General features: G+C 46.5%; 3 protein-coding genes across 13 annotated transcripts in view; 2 read left to right on the top strand and 1 right to left on the bottom strand.

The window, feature by feature from the left end:
• LOC6497204 (nesprin-1) overlaps window positions 1-19,770 on the top strand; it is a 99,089-nt gene extending 79,319 nt beyond the window's left edge. For 6 of the 11 annotated variants that reach the window (XM_032451842.1, XM_032451849.1, XM_032451848.1 and 3 more), the window contains 11 exons: window positions 559-669; window positions 1,072-1,236; window positions 1,298-8,296; window positions 8,927-9,232; window positions 10,998-11,255; window positions 12,163-15,131; window positions 15,565-15,603; window positions 15,931-16,557; window positions 17,240-17,381; window positions 17,593-17,660; window positions 17,822-19,770. In XM_032451842.1, coding sequence (XP_032307733.1) covers window positions 559-669; window positions 1,072-1,236; window positions 1,298-8,296; window positions 8,927-9,232; window positions 10,998-11,255; window positions 12,163-15,131; window positions 15,565-15,603; window positions 15,931-16,557; window positions 17,240-17,381; window positions 17,593-17,660; window positions 17,822-18,062 — 11,925 coding nt within the window. In that variant the 3' untranslated portion in view covers window positions 18,063-19,770. The remainder of the gene's footprint in view (window positions 1-558; window positions 670-1,071; window positions 1,237-1,297; window positions 8,297-8,926; window positions 9,233-10,997; window positions 11,256-12,162; window positions 15,132-15,564; window positions 15,604-15,930; window positions 16,558-17,239; window positions 17,382-17,592; window positions 17,661-17,821) is intronic. The other 5 variants (XM_032451843.1, XM_032451845.2, XM_032451846.1 and 2 more) reach the window with 5 other exon arrangements.
• Window positions 19,771-20,239: 469 nt separating this feature from the next.
• On the bottom strand, window positions 20,240-21,004 carry LOC6498330. The gene has a single exon (XM_001962522.3). The coding sequence runs from the start codon at window positions 20,878-20,880 to the stop codon at window positions 20,458-20,460; it is 423 nt and encodes a 140-aa protein (XP_001962558.1). The 5' UTR covers window positions 20,881-21,004; the 3' UTR covers window positions 20,240-20,457.
• A 293-nt stretch (window positions 21,005-21,297) lies between these two features.
• Window positions 21,298-24,269, top strand: LOC123257433 (probable cytochrome P450 28d1). Its single transcript, XM_044716518.1, has 6 exons — window positions 21,298-21,529; window positions 21,581-21,719; window positions 21,784-21,891; window positions 22,865-23,492; window positions 23,554-23,823; window positions 23,885-24,269. The coding sequence occupies exons 1-6, from the start codon at window positions 21,309-21,311 to the stop codon at window positions 24,049-24,051; spliced, it is 1,533 nt and encodes a 510-aa protein (XP_044572453.1). The 5' UTR covers window positions 21,298-21,308; the 3' UTR covers window positions 24,052-24,269.
• The last annotated feature ends 296 nt before the right edge of the window (window positions 24,270-24,565 follow it).

Raw genomic sequence — 24,565 nt, forward strand, 5'->3', positions numbered from 1 at the left:
CCATCAGACCTAGATCTGAATAGTTTTACAGGAACTTGAATTTGTTTTCCATTTAGAACCGAAAGTAAGTTAAATATCCAGCATTGCATTTAATTTTCCAACTTTGGCCAAAGTATTGAAGCCTGGCTAAGGCGATTAATTGGTACTCATTGTCTATCCGCTATTCGCCTCCATTTTTAAACTAAGAACTATGCCAAATGCATGTTACGTTTATTTTAAAAATATACAAATTATTTAAATCTAAGAGCTATAGTTACGTTTATCTAGCATTCCCAGAAAAAAAAATTATTCCATCCGTTTTATGGCTGTGCATTGCATCCATTTGATATTTTATAAATTACATTTAAATATTTCACTTTTTGTAAATATGTTGTGTGTGTATAGAAGCCGGCAACAAATATATTTACAGCATTTGCGTTCTTTAGAAATGATCATCCGAAATTGCAATGTTTATTAATATTAACACCCTTTCTTCCCCAAAACAACAAACAACCACACCCCCAAATGACAACATCGCACACATGCGACACAATTAAAACAAAACTTAAAACCCAATAGGAATCATTTGCGCAAGAACTCGACGAACTGCTACAATCGCTCTCGAGCGTCGAGGATGGCATCGCTAACATGAACCAGAGCAGCCTGGAGGGCATGCTACAAGGACTGAAGGTAATACAAATCTATATCCCATTCGCGGCCCAGCGGCCTAGTAACCCCATCTTTTTGGATGCTTCACTAAGCATGTTTCAATTAACAAAAGTAGCTAGAGTTTAGAGATACTCATCCTTGTACATAACTTTGGTAAACGATTAAAATGGATGCTGGCGTGTGTCAGAGAATTTTAACCACTCAATCGCATCACTCCATACCGAATCGTACATTTTCAAATATTTTGATATTTTGATAGGCTCTATATACGTTTTTTGTCGATCAGAATACGTTTTAGATGTGTAGTAGCCATACCTTTAGTTGTCGTAGGCCCCGAGAGTATCCCTCAAATTTTATACTTTTCTACATATAATTGCAACAAACACATGACTGATACTTGTATTTCATGCGCCCGCCGTGCAGCTAATCCAAAGCAATCTCGAAGCGCACGAAAGGGACGCCCACCAGTTGAAGGAGCAGGCAAAGAACTTGCCTACGGATCCTGCCACCGAACGTCTTCTCAACGAGACCGTGGATCGCATTGACTTGCTCCTACGACGCACCCAGCAAGGCATCACCATGATAGCGGTAAGTATTTCTGCTTTTATTTTGGTCCTGTATCCTATAAAAATAGTATCCAACTATTCAGAATGCTATGCATGGCCAGAAGAAGCGGCAGGAGGAGATCGATGAGTATCAGCAGCATCTGCTGGAGCTGGAACGCTGGATCATAGAGGTTTCGGCCGAGCTGGCCTCCTTTGAACCCACCTCGGATAGCAGCACCGATGAGCAGGTGCTTAAGTCGCAGGTGGAGCGCAGCCAGCAATTGTTGCGAACCCTCAAGGATCGCCAGCAGTCCATGGAGGATTTGGTGGAGCAGACACGACAACTACAGTCGCATCCCGATGTGGCGCCACTGGCCGACACCCTGATGGAGCAACTGCAGAGCATCATTACCATTCTGCGGGAACAGGTCACGGTGGCCACCAGGCGCGTCTTTACCATTGAGAAACGTATCGTGGACCTGCGCAAAGCCAAGACCGAGGAGGCGCAAAGACAGCGTGTGCTGGCCGACGCCCTCATCATGCCACCCACAGAGGTTCAGCCTGAACAACCGCACGAGTCCATCGAATCCAATGAGGAGAACACCATCGATTCCAGTTCCATGCCGGAGGAGGAGGTTAAGCCCACTGGAGTTTATGTGGAGACACAAACGTCGCTGAGCCTGCAACAGCCCCCAGCTGCAGTTGTGGTAAAAACCACCACCGTGGAGGCTCAGACAAGCTTCAAGGAACCGGCAGTGGAAACGGCTGAGGTGGCTCTGCAGACCCAGAAGGAGCGGTCGCCCACCGAGAACATCATGGTCACACAAACCGTGCAACACGGCAAGGAAACTATCCAAATCGATACAACTCGCAACCAGGATGTACCTGACCAGCCGGAAGATGTCCAGATTGAGGCACGATACCATCAGAAGCCTCATGGCGATGTGGATCGGGCCACCGAGTTGATCCTGAAGAACGTTCCTCAGGCATTCGAGACCACGTTCGTGGAGCCGGATGAAACGACCACCGAAGTGGTTGTGGGACCTGACGGAACCAAGCACATAGTTCTCAAGAAGGTGACCAGAACCCGCCAGCAGATTGTGCAGCAGCAGCAGATCAGCTCCATTGAGACGATCAGCGATTCGGATGGTAATATCGAGGTGCACTCCACCGGCCAGATCAACCTGGAGAATGTGCAGACCACGGACACCAAAGCTGATCCGCAAGAGGGCAGTATCCAGACCGTGATTACACAGCAAACCCGAGGCGCAGTAGTGGACTCCTCCCAGCCTGAAGGCGTTGTCCTGCAAGAGTTCGAAACTGAGCCCATTATTGAGACATACGAGGAGGTAATTGCCCCAGGAAGCGCACAGCAACTGATTCCGGCGGATGTTCAGACCCAAGGCAGCATTCGAGCCGTGGTGCAGCAGGTTACCCGAAAGGTGATCCGCAAGACCCGTAAGATCATCAAGCGCGTGGTCATCATCGACGGCAAGGAGCACATTACTGAGGAGGTGGTGGAGGAGCCCGAAGAGATCGAAGTCACCGAAGAGGAAACTGCGCCGCACATTAACGTCAACATTGTGCGTACGGTGAACGGAAAGGTGGTAACCGAGGAGGAGTTCCAGCGCATGATGCAGGAGCCCGGCGTGGTTATCGAAGAAGTTGCCACGGATCTGTCCAAGCCAACCGCAGAGCCGCAGCAACAGGTATTTGATATTGAGTCTACCCAAGGCACCACAATCACCACACAAGAACAAGAACAAGTACTAGAACAGAAACATCCAGAACAACAGACACCAACTGAAACGATCAAAGAAGCACCCGTAGAGTTGCCAGCACCTCAAGTAGATGTTGAACAACCCGTAGAAGTCGCCTCTACCAGTCCCGTTCCTGTTCCTGTTCCAACAGCGGTTCCTGTAACTGCAGCCAAAGAGTCCCCAACTCCAGCCACCACCTCCCCAGACATCCTAGATGAGCCGAAGGTGGTCGAGGACATCCACGAAATCTGGCCACTGGAACATCATCTGAATCCCACCAACATTGACTTCTCCCAGCACCTCGAAGACGTAGCACCTGCACAAATTATCACATCCGAAGAAACTGGACCTGCATCGATGCCAGTGGAGGAAATTTGGCCCACGAGTCCAGAGACCGGCAACTCCTTGACCCTACAGCAGTATGAATTCGAGCCACAAGCGGCTCCAGATCAGACCGTTAAATCGGAAAAGAGTGAGCCGGAAGAGCCTGAAGTTAGCCTAGGCAGTATTACCATTAGCAAGACTATAACCACCATCACCAGCCCCCGCGACCCGTTGAAGGAGCCTGTTAGTGTACAGGATATTCCATCGGAGGCTTCCTTCATAAATAAGACTGAATTGCAGAGCTTCTTGGAAGCAGAACAAAAATTGGCAGCCACATTAAAGGAACAATCTTCACCGGTTTCCGATACGGCCGTATTGGAAGTTGAAGTTTCCGAAAGCAAGGAGCCTGTGGCGAAAGAGGAGCCTGAAAAACCGGAACCAGTTAAGGAATCTGTACCACAAAAGGCGGTAGAAGAAATTGTAACCGTTGAAACGACTGAACAGAAACCTGTAGACACTATTTTGGAGAAGAATCCCGCTCCCAGCCAGACTGACCTGCGCGTGGCCACTCAGCTCTTCATCTCTGGTGAAGCAGCTGCTTCCACGGCGCCCCAGAAATCCTTCCAGATCACCGCTCCTTCTCTCGAAGACAATGGTGACGGCGTTTTAAAGGTTGTGCTGGGCAAGGAAACCACCACGGAGGACGATTCCACTGCCCCAACTAGCGGCAAGGTTAGCATGACCATTATTGAGACTGCAGCTGCCCCAGCCGCCGACGCCAAGCGGCGTCGAAAGAAAAAGAAGAGAAGAGATACAAAATCTGAAGGTGAACCCGAACCAGAACAAGAAGCCATTAAGGAGCCCGAGGCGTCGCCAGAGTCTGAGGACTCGCACCAGGATCCTGTGCGCCATGAATCCGTTGTGGAGATCAGCGCTGAAAGCGATTTGTCCAGCATTGAAGTGGAACCAAAGGTCAAGGTAGTAGAAGATGCCATCGTTTCACCGCCCTCGGAATCGCCCAGGGCACCAATGGTCGAGTTGGTGATTCCCACAGAAGTTGTGGAGCTGTCAATAGTGGAGGATGAGGAGCAACAAACCACACCACGCGTTCCCTCGCCCACTGAAGCGCCCGAACCGGTAGAGCAGGATATCAAATCCGTACAGACATCGCCGCAACACCAGCCCACATTGGATGAGATCGCTGTGCAGACGAGCATAGATGTCCATCCAGAAAACCAGGAGAATGAATCGCAGACTTTGATTGTGGAAATTACGGAGACCGAGGCTCAAACCACTCCCAGGAGCGAAGAGAAGCCGGAGGCTGTTGAGGTTTCCACCACTGAAATGCAAACCGATGTTAGTGGCCAGCCTGCTGATACTGTGGAGATCTCCAGCCAGACGACTGTGACCACCACCATTGAGAAGGAGCTGCAAACCACGCCCAAGGAATCTCCTCGTGCCCCTGAGCCTGGCAGTAGCGATGTGGTCGAATATTTGGTTCATGATCTGGTAAAGGACATGACTACCGATCTGCCAGTGGCCACTACGGAGCAATCGACAGTGACCGAAACCACCACAACCACTGAAACGCATGTCCAGACAACTACTCCAGAGCCAAGGGAACAAGTTGAAAGTATTAAGCCAGAAACTACCAACGAGGAGACTTCCACGGTGGAGCTGGTGCAAGTTACAGATGGTGAGATGCAGACCACGCCCCGTGGAGATCAGCAGCCCGCATCCCTGGACGACAACTCACTGACTGCCACATCGATCTCCATTTCGGAACCCTACGAACTGGAAGTGAAGACCACAGTGGCCATTCCTGCCGATTCTGATACCTCTATCGCTGAGCCCACGGTCTACGAATACACACAGACCATGCAGTTGCCCAAACAGGACAAGAAAAAATCCAAGAAGGACAAAAAGAAGCAGAAGGAAGCTCAGAAGGATACGGAGGAACCGCAGCAGCGCCCAGAGGAGCCACAAATCAGTGTCACGGTAGAAATCGCACCCGAGTTGCTCTCCGAATCAGGTATTGTGGTGTCCACCAATCAGGAAATTGAAGAGATCGAAGATGTGCCACATGTTGCACCCGTAGTGGAGGCTCCAATTGTGCCAGAAGACGCAGAGTCGCCAAGAGCACAGAAAGTGCAACTTCAGATCACCAAGACCACCGTTTACGAAGAGTTCCCCAATCTGCCAGTCCACATCACAGAGCAGAACAAGGTCCTGATTGCATCCCAGCAAAGCAAACGATCCGGAGCCGGGCCCAATTCTTCCGCGGTGACCATTGAAGAGGTGGCATCACCTACCGAGGAGTTGGTGGTTCCCATTACACCCGGACCAGATAATCTCGCCGACGAGCCCAGCAACGTGTGGTTCAGTGCTACGACCAGTGTGGATAAGACGCCCATTGAGCTCACCCAGGCCCTGATCATGAGTGAGAGCCTGCAGCACTATCCAGGACAACAAAAGCAACTGAAGCATCAGCCCATCCTTGTATCGACAAAGGAGGCCATTGGGGATCGCATTAAGCAGCTGAAACAGGCGGCCCCGCAACAATCCACGCCCCTGAGCAATGTGCTCCACTTGGCCACACTGTCGGAACAGATCAAGGATGTGCCTACGGAGCAGCGCCTCCTGGAAGTGAACGAAGGCCTTCAAGACCTGGATGCTGCCATCAAAACCGGAGACAAGACCGTCATCCAAACCACTGTAATCACCGTCATTGAGAAGGTGTCTACTTGGCTGGAGACGATCGAGTATCGTGTGTACCTCATCCGCCAAAACTCTAACGAAGGACCCTCCGAAGAGAAGCTGGACAACTACAACCAGCTCAATGAGGAACTCAGCGCCATCAAGCATAATGTTGGCCAGTTGGAGCGGCAATTGTCGAATGCGGAGCCAGAACTGCTCCAGTGCGTGGACTCTCTGAAGGAACACGTGGATGCAGTGGAACAGGTGACGCAGCAGAACCAAGTGCAGGATAGCAATGATCTGGACAAGTGGCACAGCTTTGAGGTGCTCTTGTACAACGTGTCCTCTGTTCTGTCGCAGCTCCAGCAGCGGTACGATAATCTGACCAATCAGGACTATCCCCTGTCTGCCAAACTCTCTCTCCTTGATGAGTTGGAGGAACAACACGAGGCGGCCCAGAAGGAGCTGGCTCAACTTTGCCAGAACGCCCGCGCCTTCCAGAGGGACTTCCCGGGCAAGAAGATGCCCCAGGACGTACACAATGCCTTCGAAACCAGCAAGAATATTGGCAACAATATCCAAGCTGAAAGGGAGCGCGTTCTGCAACTGCAATCTCTGGCGGAGGAGTACGAACAGACCCTCAAGGAGTTCACCAACATCACCGTACTGGCGGATAAGCTGGTCGAGAGCCCTATAGTTTCCAGTTCCCTGGAGCAGCTGAACAACGAAGTGCAGAAACAGCGCAAGTTCTTTGTGAACTTGAGCCATTGCCGTGCCATGTTGGAATCTCTGGAGGAGAACATCGACAGCGAGACTCGCGAGAAACACTCGGAACTGCACAAGGAGCTGTACAACAGAGCCACCATCCTACTGGATAAGGCATCGGAGCGGTCGTCGAAATTGGTTCAGGCCGCCTCCCGTTGGACGGTCCTGGAGAAGGGCATGCGGGATGAGCTGCAGTGGCTCCAAGTCGCCCAGCAGCGTGTGCCTGATCTATCGGCTGTGACCTCGGCGGACTACGACCAGTACACCACGCTCTACCAATCCCTGAGCAACGACATCTCCCACCACTACGTGAAGATGACCCAGCTTTCTGGAATTGCCAACAAATTGCAACAGCTGGTCCAAGCCCCCAATCTCGTCGAGGAAACCAATGAGGCATTGATCGTACTCCTGAAGCTGCGCGAAGAGGTGGCTCTTTATCTGCACCGCCTGCTGGTCTTCAAGGAGATCTGGGTGCAGTACGAGCAGCAGACCGACAAGCTCGAGGCATTCGTCCGCGAGGCGGAGCAGGAACTTCGGCAAATACAGATTCCGGCCCAGCCCACCCAGCAACCCATCGAGCATATGCGTCAGTTCTGGGAGATCAAGGCCCGCTTCGAGCTGCACAACAATGTGCGGACCGAGGCTGGTCACAGCTTCGAGAAATCCCTACAAGTCATCCCACTGGCCGACGAGATGCTCCAGCGGCAATTCCATGCCCAGCTGGAGGATCGCTGGCAGGCCGTGGCCCAGGCCATTGAGCTCATCCAGCACAACATTGTGGAGTCCCTGTCATCGGAGGACGTGCCCGCAGACGAGAAACTCAAGCTGGTGGAGCGGGAACTACAGGAGATCTACCTGACCATGACCAGCATGAAGGGTGTGATCAAAAACGAGGAGGAACTCTGCCTTTACATCGAGCGCGTCCAAGTCCTGCGCACCCGCGTCGGATTTATTGGCAATGAGCTGGGCAGGATTGGCCTGCAAGAGCCGGCAGTGGAGCCTGAAAAGGTGGGCGAGCTATTCGCCCTCTCGCACAAGATCAGTACCCAGATAGCCGAAGAACTCGAGGGTGCCTCCGTGCTGCGGGATCAACTGCAAGCCATCCAGGAGGGCATCAGCAACCAGCGTAAACACCAGGCCAAGATCTCGGTCATTCTCGATGAGTGTGAAGCCGCCGAGAGGCAGGGAGCTGATGTTCTCGAAAAGGCCGTCGCCGACTGCCAGAATGTTGGCGAGGAGCTGGTGACCAGCTGGCAGGAGATCATGCGCATCCGTCAGATGCTCCACACCCTGCCCATGCGCCTCAAGATGTCCGTGTCGCCGGTCAAGCTGGAACGGGATATCTCACAGCTGCAGGACGACCACGCCTTCCTCGAGAGCAAGTGCACCAACATAATGGGTATCCTGCGAAACCGACTGGCCATCTGGCTGCGCTACGAGCGCCAACTGGAGCTGGTCCATGGCTCCGTTCAGGAAACAGACTTCATGATGGAACTGATCCGCGTCCATGGCCAGGTCGACTACGAGCGCCTGCGTAAGGCCACCGAGCGATTAGAGGTGAGTTTTCATTTTTATGGCTTTGCTTGGCTTCGGCCCGTTTTTCTACCTGCCAACCGGAATTTTCGCGAAGTCGCTTATCGCAGTTGCAGTTTTCCCTCGCGGACAATTTTCTACAAAACCAGCTAGAATTTCCCCAAATCGATCAGTTATTTTTGAGCCTCTCTGCTTGACAAACGTCTTAAATAAAAATTCTCGAAATATAAAATTTTTACTTAAATATTTAAAGTAATATATTCAGAAAAGATAACTATTTAAAGTATTATTTATATATTTTCTGATTGATTCTATTTTGAGGTGATTTATTTTTTGTAAAATTTAAAATCAAAAAATATTCTAGAAACGTTTTTTTTTTTTTATCACAAAATGAGTTAGAATTTAAAAGTACCCACATTCAAAGCTATACCACAAAAAGCTACACTATCCGAAAACTTTTCCCAAAGCTTTTTCCCCAAGCTCTGGGCATTCGAGTGGGGCTCTTTACGTAGCAAGTTCTGTGCGGTTTCGTAGAGGCAACCACCGCAGTTGACGTTAGCTTTTCGAACTGGACGCGCGTTGCGACTTCGTACATCCGCTTGGTTACATTTATTATTTTCTAATCCGTTTTTACCGGAAATTACCCAAACGCAGGGACTGGCCGGCGATCTGCAGAACCGCGAACAACTGATAGACGAGCTAAAGGGAGCTGCCAAACCCCTCATCGAGAGCTGTGATGTCCAGATTGTGGAGCAGATCGAGTCGGCGGTCCAGGAGGCGGTAGTTGCCTGGAATGATACCAGCGAGAACCTCCAGCAGCTCCGCACCCGCTACCAGAGAGCCGTCGAACTGTGGGACAAGTACCGCAACGCCTCCGCGGCCGTAAAGAGTTCAATTGACCAGCAAATGGACACCGTGAAGTCCCTGGAGCAGCCCTTGGATACCCTGCACCATGCCAAGGTAGGTTTTAATTTTTCCCCCGTGTATGGTATGTGTTTAGATGACATTTCGTGACCGAGCCGGCTACATGTCGTATGAGTGATGTGTATCGCGTGGGGGGTTCCAGCGAATGATGCCAGCCAGAAACAGATATATAAAAGGTTGATACAGAAAACGTGGATAAAATCATGCAATATTCTAGTTCTTCTAAAAGGAGCTCTTAGTAAAGCATTTTAAAGAGAACTCCGAATATGGAAACACCAAATATGGAGCAACATTGATAGCACAAAGAAATTCAACATCAAATACAAATGACAGATTCCCAGAAAGGTCATTTGATATATTTTTCTGATTTATCGAAAAGCCTGACCCTACGGCAGGTGGGTGCGGACTATTTGGTTTTTGGCGGCAAACTAGGACAGAAATTTGAGGCTTTAATTGCCCTCCAGAAAGCGAGTTGGGTGGCCAGAAGCCAGAAGCTAGTAATTACATTGATTTTCTTCGCCCTATCAATTTTTGGGCGAGTCAGTGTAATATGTTTGTAATAGTTCCTCGTTCACACACTCATGAGGTAACTTTTGTCCGCCGTGCTGGAGTCATAAATTATGCTTCGGTAAATAAAAACCGAAGGCAACGAAACGATATACATCCGTATATCGTACTCATACGATTTCTTTTTTCGACATTTACTTAAAAAATTAACGCATACTCTGGTCACCGTATTTTGTGTTTATTGATCATTAGGGTCATTATGCTATAGGCCGGCGCACAGCTGTAATTATATTTTCGGGCAGGCAACTGTCATTTCACATGGGCCGGGTTTATCAACCTGCCGTTGGGATGATGGGACATTCCAATTATATTGTTTGTATACACAGTGGCTTTATCAACAGCCACAACAACGCAGCGGGAACGGGTCCGAAAATGCCTTGAGCTGCGAGCGAAGATAAATGTGAAAATATATCTTAAACTTCTTAATACCAATGTTAGTTCCTTGGGAGCTGGCCCCCGTTTGCTTGCTTTTGTGGCGGAGTGCGATAAACATCGGCGAATACTTAGCAGATGATATCATAGGGCACACATTAGACTACAAATCGAGAACGGACCAAGGCCCTTGCAAGTAAACTATATACCCCCTTGTTGTGCTCCAAATTAGAGAATTTATTCGACGCCGCGAGTGACCCGTTTTCAGAAATTGAAAGCGAAAGCGCCGAACGCACACAGAACACAGCCCTAATTACAAACGCCGGGCAGGGAAATGCACTCGACAAGTGCGGCGACATGACAATTGATAAGGGTCTTCTTCTACGGGCTTGGGAAGCCATCAGCACGGCGGGCTCTCGAGCTAAATACTTTCCGTAGTCGCGTTAAAAATAAACAATTGACATTTTGCCAGCCATCCGAAATAATTATTGGGGATTCTGTGCCTGCTTAACTTGTGTGCCGATTTTAAGAGAGATTATAAATTAAAATTTGGAGTTTTTAATTACATTGTCAAGGGGTATGTTTAGATGACTTGCTACATATACTTCAGAACACAGAAAAGAGGGACATGATTCAGATTTCTTTGTTTCAATAGTCGGCTTAGTTAGTCCAAAAATTAATGAACATATTTGGAACATAAAGGTATTTCTTGTTACTAAAAAATAACCTGTTTTTAGCCATCTATGGCTGTATTTGGAGAAAAATACATGTCTCTGCTAATTGAGTGGTTATGATTGCCTAGGCCTTGAGCTTCATTAGCTGACTCGATTTTCATATTTCCATCCACATTCTTTTCACACAGGCCTGCCAAGACAACCTCAACACCCAGAATGACCGAATCTTGGAGCTGCGCGACATTGTGGCCAAGATCGCCGCCGATGTCGGCCTGGATGCCTCCGCCCTGATGCAAGGCGAACTGGACGCACTGGGCCAGAGGTTGGCCGAGTGCAAGGAGGCCATCACAACATTGGCCAACGTGGCTGAATCACAGGACAAGGAGCGCAAGGAGCTCGACAAGGAGGTGACGCTGGCCAAGGCGTACTTCAACAATGTCCAGCAGGTGAGTCCAGTCTAGTCTACTCCACTCCTGTCCAGGGAGTGAATTATGAAAATTAAGAAACCGCAAACGGTGCCACCTATCGATTATAATGACGGGATATTTGCATAATTTAGTGTGGGGCTTGGTGTGCGGAAATTCCCACACTTGCCGGCTGCCAATTGTTGTTCTTCTATAGTTGTTGTCTGTGGTTAATCCAATACGAAGGACATGCTATTTTAAGTGGGTTAAAAGTTGAAAAACTTTTCGTGTACACTAACTGTCTGACAGCCCCCACATATGTACATTGGGCCAGGCTAGGCCCGGCCCATCCCATCCCATTCATTATTGATTTCAGGGGCGGGTATTAGTATTATCTTTTTAGAACGACACTTGAAATTATGGTAAATATTTAATGAGCATAAGAACATGTTATTACTCGCGATGGCTATTATTTTTAGTTTCCTTAAATAAATTATTCAAATAATTTCTTAATCCGATTGAAAGATAAACATGACAGAGGGAAGTACACAATAATTATCCAAATGGCCATTTAGTGTTAACTTTTAAGCACTTTAAACCACTGTCGGCTCATTTGCATGGCACATGCCATTACCAAGTCCACCTCCTGCTCCGCCAACTCACCCCCTCTTCCGCCCTCATCAACACTTCCGACAATTGAAGTTGGCCAGAAGCAAACGCGTGTCGATTGGCATGAGGTCATTGCCAGTTGGCGGCGGAAAGAGTTGCAATGGGCCCTGGCTAGTGTTGTTTTGGTGAAGCCATGCAGTTGGCCAGACGGACAGACGACGAACGGTAACTGGAGACAGCCAGCAAGGCAGCCATATTAGGGTCAGGCCAATTAGCAACCCCGCAGTGTCAAGAAAAAAACAATCATAAATCACTAAACGACTTCCTTTTCTTTTCTTAGGATATTTCCCGCGAGCCACCACAAAATCCCAGAGAGAGCGAGGAGCAGTTGGCCGCCCTGCGTGCCCATCTCCAGACCTTGGCCCGCACGGAGGAGCAGCTGCGTCAGCTGAAGGAGCGCCAACAAAACAACGAGGTGGCACCTTCAGTGACTGGACCCGATGACGATGGCATCCTGGAGGTTTTAGCCCTGTGGCAGAAGATCTTCCAGGACACTTTCCAGGAGTACCATCGCCTGTCCACGCGCCTTGCCCGCAGCCAGAATAGCTCGGAGGCGTTGCGCTTGTGGCGTCAGTACCTGCAGCATGTGCAGTCGTTCCTGTCCTGCGCCATACCGGAGGATTACGGCAGCCTGCGGGAGCAGCAGCAGCTGTGTGCCATCCACCAGAACCTGCTGATTTCGCAGCAGAGTGTGCTGTCGGAGATGCCACTGGAATCGGAGGTATCCGAGCAATACAAGGCTCTGACCAATCTTCACAATGAAACTCTCTCGAGGATCATGCAGCGAAATGGCGAGCTAGAGCGCCGCGTGAGTGGCTGGAATGCTTATCGCCAGCAGTTGGCCGCCCTTTTGGACTGGCTGCGCCAGCGGGAAGTGGAGCGGAATGCCCTGCAGCTGAGGTACATTCACCTGAAGCGAGTGCCCCACCTGAAGAACCGCCTTGACGCCATGCTCCAGCAACTGGACCAAGGCGAACAGCAAAGCAAGGCTCTGCAGGAGCAGCAACAGGAGCTATCCCGCCACTGCGACGATGCCCTGGCCACTGCCATGCGCATGGAGCAGGCCAGTATTGGTCAGCGAATCGGAAACCTTCGTGCCGCACTGAAGACCTGGCAAGGATTCCTGCAGCGCATCACCCAGCTATCGGAAAGCTATGAGCAGCGTGTGCAGCAGTTGCAGATGGAATTCGGAGCAGCTCAACAGCTTCTGGAGGCCAATAGCAGCGAATCCCTGCCCACTCAGCCGGCGGCCATTGAACAACTGCTGGGAGCCCTGCGATCCCAGCGCGTCCAGTTGGGTGCCCAAGTGCCCGCCCTTGAAGGACTCACGGTCACCCAGGAGGAGCTCAAGGAGTGCATCAGCCCGCACGATATGAAGACCATTCGCCAGCGCAACTGGCTGCTCTGGCAGCAGCACGCTGATCTGGACTACCAACTAGCCAACCTGATCAACTCAATCGAGGAGCGGCTGTCCCTGCTGTCCAACTACCAAATCAGATACGAGCGCATCTCCCACTGGCTGCTACGTTTGGAGCAGCGGGTGGAAAAGGATGCGGATGTGACGGCCATGGCGAACCCCGAACAGGCGGCCAAGCAGCTGGAGCAGCAAATTAACTCTGAGCTGCAACTGCGAGACAAGGAGCGTGAGTGGATTCTGTCCACCGGACGGGAACTACTTACCCTCTACGCGGAGCCGGAAGTTCGTTCCCAAGTGCAACAGCAGAGCGATAACCTCATCGACCGTTGGCAGCGACTGAAGTACCTGTGCAAACAGAGGGCCACCAAGATCGGGGAGCTGAAGATGACTCTGCTCCGACTGGAGGAGAGGATAGCCCTGATTCGCGCCTGGCTCTTCGAGGTGGAGTCCCAGCTAGACAAGCCCCTGAGCTTCGAGAGCTACACCCCCAATGTGATAGAAGCTAAACTGAAGGAGCACGAGCAGATCCAGCGATCCATTGAACACCACAGCAGTAATGTGGGCGAGGTGCTGAACCTCGTTGAGATGATGCTGAACGATGCTGACAGCTGGCGTACGCAGGTGAACACCTCCGGGCTGGCTATCTCCACCCAGAATCTCGAGCAGCGCTGGAAAAATGTGTGCAACCAGTCGGCGGAGCGCAAGCAGCGCATCCTGACCATCTGGAATCTGCTGCAGCAGCTGATCAAGCTAACAGCCGAGCACAAGAACTGGCTGGGCAAGCAGGAGGGTCAACTGACTGGCTACGAAAGGGACCAAAAATCCCACAGCAAGAACAAGCTGGAGGAGCGCCAAAAGGAGCTCAAGGCCAAGCTGGAGGAACTGGAAAGCCAGTCTGTGAACCTCCGCCAGCTGGAGCAGATTTATGCCAAACTGACGATGAGTGCCGGCGTGGAGCCGGAGAACATCCAGAAGCTGACACTTCCCACAAAGGTAATGGTGAGCATGTGGCGCCAGTTGATACCTCGCTGCCAAGCCCTTCTGGATGCCATCGACAAGGATGCGAAAATATTGCGAGAATTCAACAACGCCCAACTGGAGGCCACCAACTCCTTGAATGCCATTCAAAAGGCCCTCGAGCAGCTGCCCAGCCTGGAGGATCAGCAGAGCTCCAAGGCTGACCCAAAAGTGGTCATCCAGCGATTGGAGAGCCTGGAGAAGAAGCTGCAGGATGCCCAACAGCATGTCCAGCAGGCTGACAACCTGGCCCAGGAGGCCAAGGCCAGGACCAAGCAGCAACCGCAACTGAAGCAACTCCTAGAACTAATCACCGCCTACACCACTCTCTGGCAGACTGTTCAGACGAGGATCGTTACCCTCAAGACCAGTTGGCTGACTCGGGCGGCTCAGGCAGCCGCCGCAGCTGCTGTTCCCGTGGCAGAAGCCGCAAACGCCGCCATCCAAGTGAACACCCTGTCTCAAAGGAAACTGCGACAGACACAACAAATGCAACGCGAAACCTCCATCACCGCCAAGGATGCCTACATCATGGAACTCCAGACGGCCATCACCGAGTGCCAGGCCAATCTCGATGAGCTGCAGCGCACGGTGGCGGACAAGACCCGCAAGCCAGGCCCCCAGAAGATCGCCAAGTTACTGGGCAACGCCCAGTCCTCCACCGAGTTGGTGAAGCATCTGAGCCAGCTGCTGCTTACCGAGTGCCAGGCCGATAACCAGGCGGCCCAGGTGGACACCGTTGCAGAGCTCACGTTGCGCTTTGACACACTGCAGTCGCAGTGGAAGGCGCGACAGCAGCACGATCAGAATGCAAGGTAGGACGATGTTTTTATTGGTTTTCGTTATGTGTTCTATATGTTTTTTAAGCCTCGCCAAGTCAACAAAGTTAACCTTTTGGAGCCAAAGTGGCATATATCAGAATCTCTAATCCGATTTGTGTCTCAAATGCTCCCAAACTAAGCAAAGATGAACGGCATCCTGTATAGTTCCATCATATTATAACAGATGACTTGTGTTCAACTACAGATATTCATAATCTATCCTGTTGACTTGGCAATCATTGTTTCGGTTCCCCGATTTGAATTGATGTTGGTGTTTGGGTTTTGTTATTTGACTAACAAATTGTTTTATTGCTTCCATTTCGCTGTTGCCTATTTCTCGACCTTTACTGTCACACACACATACGCATAATACACACAAAAACACCTACGCCTAACTCAAACCTGCGCATTCATGACGACACACCAGGTGCCACCTACCTGCTTCCTACAAGTACAACTGCATACAGTAAGTGTTTACCTGGCCAGATTAACTAACCTATGGGCTGTAAAGTTCACCCCACCTGCTGTTTGACACCCTTTTGTGTTCTGTGTGGTTCTCCACTAGACAAAAACTGGCAGCGGATGACCAATGGCCGCCAGACTCCAGGGTGGAGCACAGCAAGAGATGTGGATCTTCACGCTCAAAGTCTAAGCTGCTGCTTTTTTAAGACTCGTCTAAGAAATTTGACAAGAACAGCTTAAGCTTAACAATTAATTCTCACACTAAGATTGGTTGCGGTTTAATTACTAGTTAATACACCCTTATTAATTAAATTCTTTTTTAAACTTTTAGCGAGGTCGGCCGGCTAACGTGTCCGCTCTGCACGCAGCGTAATTGGCAGCAGATCGACAACGATCTGTGGCGCCTCGAGCAGTGGCTTCAGTTCGCCGAGAGCACCCAGAAAGCCCAAACGTCTCCCCCCTCGAACATCGAGCTTCTCGAGGATGTCACCCAGGACCATCGCGAGTTCCTGCTGGATCTCGAGAGTCACAAGTCGATCATCTCATCCCTGAATGTGGTCGGTGACCATCTGGCCACCCATACCCTGGACACCGAGAAGGCGCGACAGCTGCGTTCACGGCTGGAGGCTGACAACGAGCGCTGGAACAATGTGTGCATCAATGCCACCAAGTGGCAAGGACTGCTGCAGACCGCTCTGATGGGCAACAGTGAGTTCCACCAGACCATTGATGAGCTGGTGGACTGGCTGCAGCGAACCGAGCAAAACATCAAGGCTTCGGAGCCCGTTGACCTCACCGAGGAGCGTTCTGTCCTGGAGGCCAAGTTCAAGAAGTTCAAGGACCTGCGTGCCGAACTCGAAAGATGCGAACCCCGTGTAGTGAGCCTGCAAGATGCGGCTGATCAGCTGCTGCGCGCTGTTGAAGGCTCCGAGGAGCAGTCGCAACACACCTACGAGAGGTAAGGTATCCGGTGGCCAGTTCCGAGGGCGGAACGAAATGATTCGGGGTGCCTTGAGCTTAGAGGATAACGATAGGGATTTAAATGGAGAGAAGGGACCTAGTTGGTTGGGCGACAAATTAATTAGCCATTTTGTAGTTAAATTTACTGATTAGTAGTTTTGATTTTTTTAATATTTAATGTAGTAATTTTTAGTTTTTGTATTAGTATATCCCTGTAGAAACTGTAATTTGTTGATTGAAGAACTTATATCTATAGTAGACACACCTCTTATTTATACTTTCCTACTCTTCACCATTTGCTTTTCCATTAAAAGTATTTTGGAATTTATTGCTTAATCACTTTAAATATTTTCAAAACTATTCCGTACAAAATTATACTCTATTCTATCAAAATTATACTAAAACTGTCTCTGAGACAGCTCTACTTTTTGGCACAACCACTATACTCTCTATACAATTTACACAAATAGCAGATCTTATGAAGCTTTATTTTCTATATTACGAATCGACCGATCGAACATTTGTTTTTGCCTTTAAACACTTTTGTGTTGCCGTTTTTTGTTGCATATATTATTTTGTGTTGTATTTTTTGGTACTCAAAATTCTTTCGTCCGCCCATTCTAACCCTTCATCCAAACTGACACCCACAAGAGCCTTGGCAAATGTTTTAAATGCTCCAGAACCCTTTCCAGGTTGACCGATCTCCGGCTGCGTCTCCAATCCCTGCGCCGACTGTCTGGAATCTATATCGTCAAACTGGGCGCCGTCCTCGGATACGAGGGCGATAACCTTGGCGTCCCCCTGCACCTGTTGTCTAGCGAGGTAAGTCCTGAATCACTTGCATTAAATTACAATCCTTGAGAATTGTCCTGAAAATATATTGATTTTATTTGTTGATTTGTGAGCGCACCAGAAGTAAGTGAAACCAATCGGCAGATCAATAAGAAAATGTGAAAAATTCGTAAACTCTTATGATTTCTATTATTTATAATTTATTTTCGTTTTTCCTTCTGTTTCTTTGTCGCAATTCTAGCTTTTGGATAATACTACATTATCAACCTCTTCTATGCAGGCCGCCGCACCAAACACAGAAAATGCAAAGTAAATATCCATAGATTGTTTAATTTTAGTTCGAGCATCTTGTGCACTTTAAAGTTATGATTCAAACGAGCACATAGATTGCCCCTCTGTAGCTGTAGCATTTTGTTAATTATGAGATACATTGTTTTTTCCCAAAACTAATTGACTTTTTGTGTCCACAGCAACACCGATGGCGATGCTGTCGATGGCGATGTCATCAATACCACGGTTCTGGCGCGCGGTGCTCGCTTCCTAGGCCGCGTTGCCCGTGCCTCCCTGCCCATTCAGGCTCTCATGCTGCTGCTTTTAGGTGTGGCCACTCTGGTGCCCCACGGTGAGGACTACACCTGCATGTTCTCGAACACCTTCGCCCGCAGTCTGGAGCCGATGTTGTCGTACCCCCACGGACCTCCGCCGACCTAAGTTACCCAAAAAAAAACAAAAAGTATTCATAAAATATAATGCCCGAACAAAACCCATAAGCTGTCGTCGAGTTGCCATTGGATTAGTGCAATGAATAGATCAAGATCAAAGTCAAGAAACCTAACAAGAACGCCTAACTATAGCGTAGTGTGAGAAGAAATCCCTTAATTTCAAATGCCTTTTTGTATGCTAAATTCCTGTAAAAATCCTCGCACCCAAGTGCGTTTGAAAAAAAATTTATAAATGAATTGAAATCGTTGTAAATTGTAGTTGTATGTAATTTTATAGAGATTTGATAGCTAGAGGCATTGATGCAACATGAAAATCCAAACAATTTGTATATAACCTACTGACAAGACTCGACGAGCCGAACATGAAACACTCAAACAAAAATATATGAAAATCAATAACCTTGTATGAAAAACTAACGACAAGTAACGAAACCCTTTTGTAAAACGATATATACATTATACATATATATTTGCACAGCAAACAATTTATATAATCATATATACCCACGTATATGATCCTAAGAAAAAGAAAAAAAAAACAAAAAACATATAAAAACCCAACATTTTGTATATAAAGAAAAAATTAAGCTAATACGAAATCAAAGTACGCACACGAAAATAAAACTCATAACCGCACGTTACCCTTCGAAAAGAGAACTTGCAGCAGGGGAGTGTGTTCGGGGTCCTGCAAATTTCGTGGAACATTTTTGCAGGGCCAGAACACAAATCCCTGCTGCCATCAAATGGCTATGGACGCGAATAAATAGCAACACAAATCATGACCCACATAGACCAAATGCCTGAAGATCTATTGGCTAATCGATGACACTTACTGGCTGCTCGCCTTTCTCCCAATTTCAAGGCGTTGTAGATCGTAAAAGCCATTGATTAACTTTTAGACTCAGGCCCTTAGTGCTACCACTGCCAAAGGATAGATCTTCCCCTGGCCAAGCTCTCTCCCACGGCCAGGTGGTATAAAAGTAACACGTCAAGTGCACCCGCCACAGGTCACTATGAAACATTTCGATCCTAAAACACCAACCCGGCAGCGGTGGCTAGACATTTCAAGCATTCCTGAAACTCATTTCCAAATTACCCATAGACATTGAGCCGTCCTAGCCATTGATGTCTAATCCTCTCCAGAAGCGGCAAGCGTGCGTGCCACGAGCATTGAACAAAACGAAGCAAGTGTCCTATGCCGGTGCTAAACCAACCAACAAATTTTCTATATAAAGAAAAAATGTAAAATGCGTATACAAAAAAGAAATTAATATTATAAATTAAAAAGAAAAACTCTTGAAAAAAATCGTAAAAATGCAATCTGCAAATAGAAAAGTGGCTAAAGTCCATCCAGTAAAGAAACCCATTTTGTTGTTAATATTTTTTGATAATCCTAATTATATTTGCCTTATACTTATCCAACTTGTTTATTAATACTATTTTTTATTATTTAACGCTTGAGCAATTATTGAGAAAATGCATACATTTATTTATTAGACCTATACGATTTATTACCTATCTAATTAAGTTTGATTTAAATGTTAAATTTGTGTAATTTGCTGCTTCTATCTGGTTATAAAAAATGAAACGTTATCAAGTTTATATAATTTATGTAGCATTTTAAGATTTCCTTTCTTGTGAACAACTGTACCTTTATATGCATTATGATTATTAAAGAACAATTTAAAAATATTAAACATTGATTGCATGATTGAATTTTTAATAAGTTAAATTAATAGTATCGAAGATATAAAATCGGGAAGGGGAACTTTCGACCTCTGGAGATCTTTTAGACAAGTTATGTGTAGTTTCCTAAATTTAATCGAGACGACAGGCCTATACGGAATATGAGGTCTTTAAATATTGCGTATACGCACCATATGGCCTATTCGTTTTTGTGGGGTTTTTAGCTAATTACTTTTCTGTTATTTGGTAAACGATAATTGATCTAGATAAGGCATAATAATGCCCTTCGATTTACCTAAAAATGTTTAACAATGTGAGGAGAACGATGATTTTGGGCAAAATGTTACTTTTGGAACACTTTTTAGCCATTTTACAACTAGAGTGTCTATGCGGGCACCTCCAGTCCGCCTAAAAATAAATAAAATGTAGGGTATAAGGGTACTGGGAACCAAATTTATAAAATTATAAAATTTATAAATATTACTTGTATTAAGACTATATTTGTCACATATTTCACTAGTGTAGTCGTGTGAATACACATAAATTTGAATAAAATAATGAGTTTGCTTAAGGTTTGAGATTCTCTGAGACTGCCTCAAGTTCGACCCGATAGATATATCAAAAATCAATTCTCGAAACTTTCCCAAAGGAACCCAGACCCCAAGCGAACACTTCTAGCCAGGATCCAAATCGATTTCTTAGCGTTTGTAGGCCATGGAGGTGCATTTGTCGTAGCGACCTAGAATTTGGGGCATTAACGGAACGCCAAGCCGCATGCTGGCACTCCTGACCTCTGGATAGACCACAGGCTTGCGTTCCTCAACCCAACGGATCGGCTGGGTCAGTTCCTCTACACTCCGGTCCAGTCTAATGCCACACTTGCCCTGGTGTTGCCGGAAGCGAGTGGGCTTGTGCATTTTGTGGTGTGGATCGCGATAGTAGTCCCGATACTTCTGGCACTGCAAATAGAAGTTGTCGATCCTGTCCAGATCATCGTAGTCGACAATGACCATTCCGATCCGTGGGGCAAAGCCGAGAATAGCCCTACGCTGTACATCTGCGTTTGTCGCCACTTTCAACATATCCACCTCGGGTATGGGTTCGTTAATCATTTCAATCATTTTGGTATATTGTGTCCAATGAGGTCTCTTATGGCTATTAAAGAATTCTCGTGTTTATGTGTTCTTAAAACTTCCTTAAATAACACTAAATGCCAAGGAAAACAGTTTCCGAATAAGTCAAAGAGTACTTAGTTTCAAAACTTCATTAAATAAAAAACAATATTTTTTTCAAATTTTGATTTACTTTAGATGGTTTTGTAACTCTTGTTTTACTCATTTTAATTTAGTTTTTATCGCATATAAATTGGGTGAGATTCACATAATCTCTTATCACGGAACACAACGCACAGATAGTGATTTTTTATGTGCAACAACGCGGCGTAGTTTTATCAATTTGTTTACTGAGTTCAAGATTGCTTTATGCCTATAGTACTTGGCCGCTGGGAGGTTTAATTTAAATCAAAAAAATTGCTCAATATACGCTCAGTATGGTTCTGATTTCGTTGCGAGTGGTCATGTGTCCGGTTACCACAATTTTGTTGGGTTTGGTTGGGCTGTTTGCCCTGGTGTACATCTTTTTGACATGGAACTTCAACTACTGGAAAAAGCGTGGAATACCAAGTGCGAAGGCATGGCCTTTTGTTGGCAGTTTCCCCAGTGTATTCACCCAGAAGCGGAACATGGTATATGACATTGAGGACGTCTATAAGTAAGCAAAGAATTCATTCGAGAAATTAAACTAACAATATATTATCATTAGTCAATACAAGGACTCCGATAGCATTGTGGGTTTGTTCAATACTCGTCTTCCGCAACTGATGGTCACAACACCGGAGTATGCTCATAAAATATATGCCAGCGACTTTCGCAGTTTCCATGATAATGAAATGGGTTTGTTTGTATGTACTTGAAATTCTTTAATTTAAAGTTATATGTAATAACTTATTGCATATATGTTGGCAGACTAATAAGAAGGTGGACAGGATATTGGCCAACAATCCATTCGTACTGTCAGGAAATGAGTGGAAAGAGAGACGCGCGGAAGTAACGCCAGGACTTTCAGCAAATCGGGTAAGTAATTCCGAGTCCGAATTAATACAATCTATTTTGCTGATAACGCTGTGTTTTTAATGTGTATTGAGAACGTTTAAAAGGTTATCGTTAGTTAATGAATGAATAATATAAGGTATCATTTTTATAAATTAATAGCCATCAATGAATTGATATGATTTCATGCTAATAGGTATACAAGATAGGAAAGCTAAATTAGGGTGGAGCCGAAGTTAATATACAAATACAGTTTTTATAAGTGTTTTTGGATTTATTCTAAAACACTTATTGTTTTTAGATTTTACTACAGAATCGTGGTACGGTAATCCGCACAAGAAACGGATAGAAATTGGTCAAGATATAGCCATTGCTGGGGCCCATATTATCCTTCCATGCATTTTTCACACTTTCGAAGAGGATCCCCCAGGAAATCTGACAAAAAATGTAAAAAATATTTTGTACTTAAATTTTGATGCAGAATCACGGAGAATTGATCTACCAATCGATTAAGGTATTCCGCTCAAGAATAGGATAGAAATTGGTCAAGATATAGCCATCGCTGGGGGCCATATTGTCCTTCCACGCCTTATTCACATATTGGAAGGGGGTCCCCCAGGAAATGTGACAAAAAACTTAAAAATATTTTGTTCTTAGATTTTGATGCAGAATCACGGAGAATCGATCTACAAATCGATTAAGGTATTCCGCTCAAGAATTGGATAGAAATTGGTCAAGATATAGCCATTGCTGGGGCCCATATTGTCCTTCCATGCTTTTTTTACTTTTTGGAAGTGAATCCTCCAGAAAATCTGACAAAAAACTTAAAAATATTTTGTTGTTAGATTTTGATGCAGAATCACAGAGAATCGGTCTACAAATCGATTAAGGTATACTCAAATCTAAAAAATGCTTTCATAATTTTTATTGATTTTCCAAGTATCCAGTATCCAATAGTATCCAACTTATTATTACCAACATATCTTTTAACCTAAAGGTCAAAGCTGTCTATCCTGTTTCCCAAGATGTGTGCAAAAAGTTTGTGGACTATATAAAAAAACAAAGCAAGATGGCACCCTCAGATGGTTTAAATGCCAAGGATCTGTGTCTGTGCTACACCACCGAAGTGGTATCGGATTGTGTCCTGGGAATCTCGGCCCAGAGTTTCACGGATAACCCAACACCTCTGGTTGGAATGATCAAAAGAGTTTTCGATCAGTCATTTGGCTTCATATTCTTCACTGTGGTGGCCAATCTGTGGCCTCCAATCAGGAAGTTCTACACCGTTCCTTTTTTTACCAAGGATGTTGAGAACTTCTTCTTCGACATCATGAAGAAGTGCATTCTTTTAAGGAAAGAGAATCCAGTGCAGCAACGCGATGACTTCCTCAATTACATGTTAACCCTCCAGGAAAAAAAAGGCTTAGAGACCGTAGAGTTGACCTCGCATACGATGACTTTCCTTACGGACGGATTCGAGACAACGGCTGGAACTCTGGCCCACATGCTGTTGTTGCTGGCACGTAATCCCGAGACGATTCGAAAGTTAAGGGAAGAGATAGGCACCAAGAACCTAAGCTTCGAGGAGCTGAGCGAACTGCCCTACATGGAAGCCTGCATTCATGGTAAAACAGAATTAATTATTTATATAAACATAGATGATGTATAAACCATAATTATTTTCAGAAACCTTGAGACTTTTTCCGCCTGTTTTGGCTGCACGGAAGGTAGTAACCGAAGAGTATGAATTTGTCAACAAAAATGGTGTCAAAGTTAAAGTTTACCCCGGAGAAGTAGTCATTGTTCCAGTCAGTTCCCTTCAAAAGGATCCTCAATACTTTGAAGAACCGGATAAATTCAAGCCAGAACGATTCTTGGAATCCAATGGAGGATCCAAAAAGTACAGAGATCAAGGCATTTACTTTGGCTTTGGTGATGGTCCCCGCATTTGCCCGGGTGAGTACATTCAAGGGACCCAATTGTCTTTTGCCTAAAACCGAATATCCTTTTCTTGCAGGCATGAAATTTGCTTTGACCCAACTCAAGTCGGCTATGGTAGAAATAGTCCGCAACTTTGACTTTAAAGTTAATCCAAAAACGCGCACTGACAATCAATTCGACGATACATATTTCATGGCCGCTTTAAAAGGAGGCATTTGGCTGGATTTTAAGGAGCTGAAATAACAAATACCTTCGCAAATAATTTAATAATGACTTCTCTCAAATTGAAAAAAAAAACTAGGAGAGAAAGCTAGCCTTCTTTATGTTCATGTGATTTTGATAAGAAAAGAAAAACAATTAAAATATGAGCTATATGTATAGCATTCCCAAAATCCAAACCTCTACGCCACCTCTACGCCAAACACACGTAGAGGTCAGGAATAAAGAGAATTTCAATTTCATTATTGTAACACGTTTTTTCAAAGAAAAACCTCGGGGGCAAACATCATTGCATCAGTCTGCTGATAAACCGATTGGATTGTCTATAACTTACTAGGTTGCCACCACAAACTACTTATCATATCAATCTTTTTGGTGAAGATATAGTTGAGGGCTTCCACTTGATCTTGATAAGACGAGCGACTCTTATCACCAAATGGAAGCCTGGGAGTATTACGGTATGGGAAGCAGGCCATTTTATCAATTTGTTTATTGGGTGAATCCATGTTCGTGGCTGCCCGCCCATCCACTTGACTGT

This window comes from Drosophila ananassae, chromosome 3R, assembly GCF_017639315.1.
Source record: "Drosophila ananassae strain 14024-0371.13 chromosome 3R, ASM1763931v2, whole genome shotgun sequence".
In the NCBI taxonomy this organism is placed as follows: domain Eukaryota; kingdom Metazoa; phylum Arthropoda; class Insecta; order Diptera; family Drosophilidae; genus Drosophila; species Drosophila ananassae.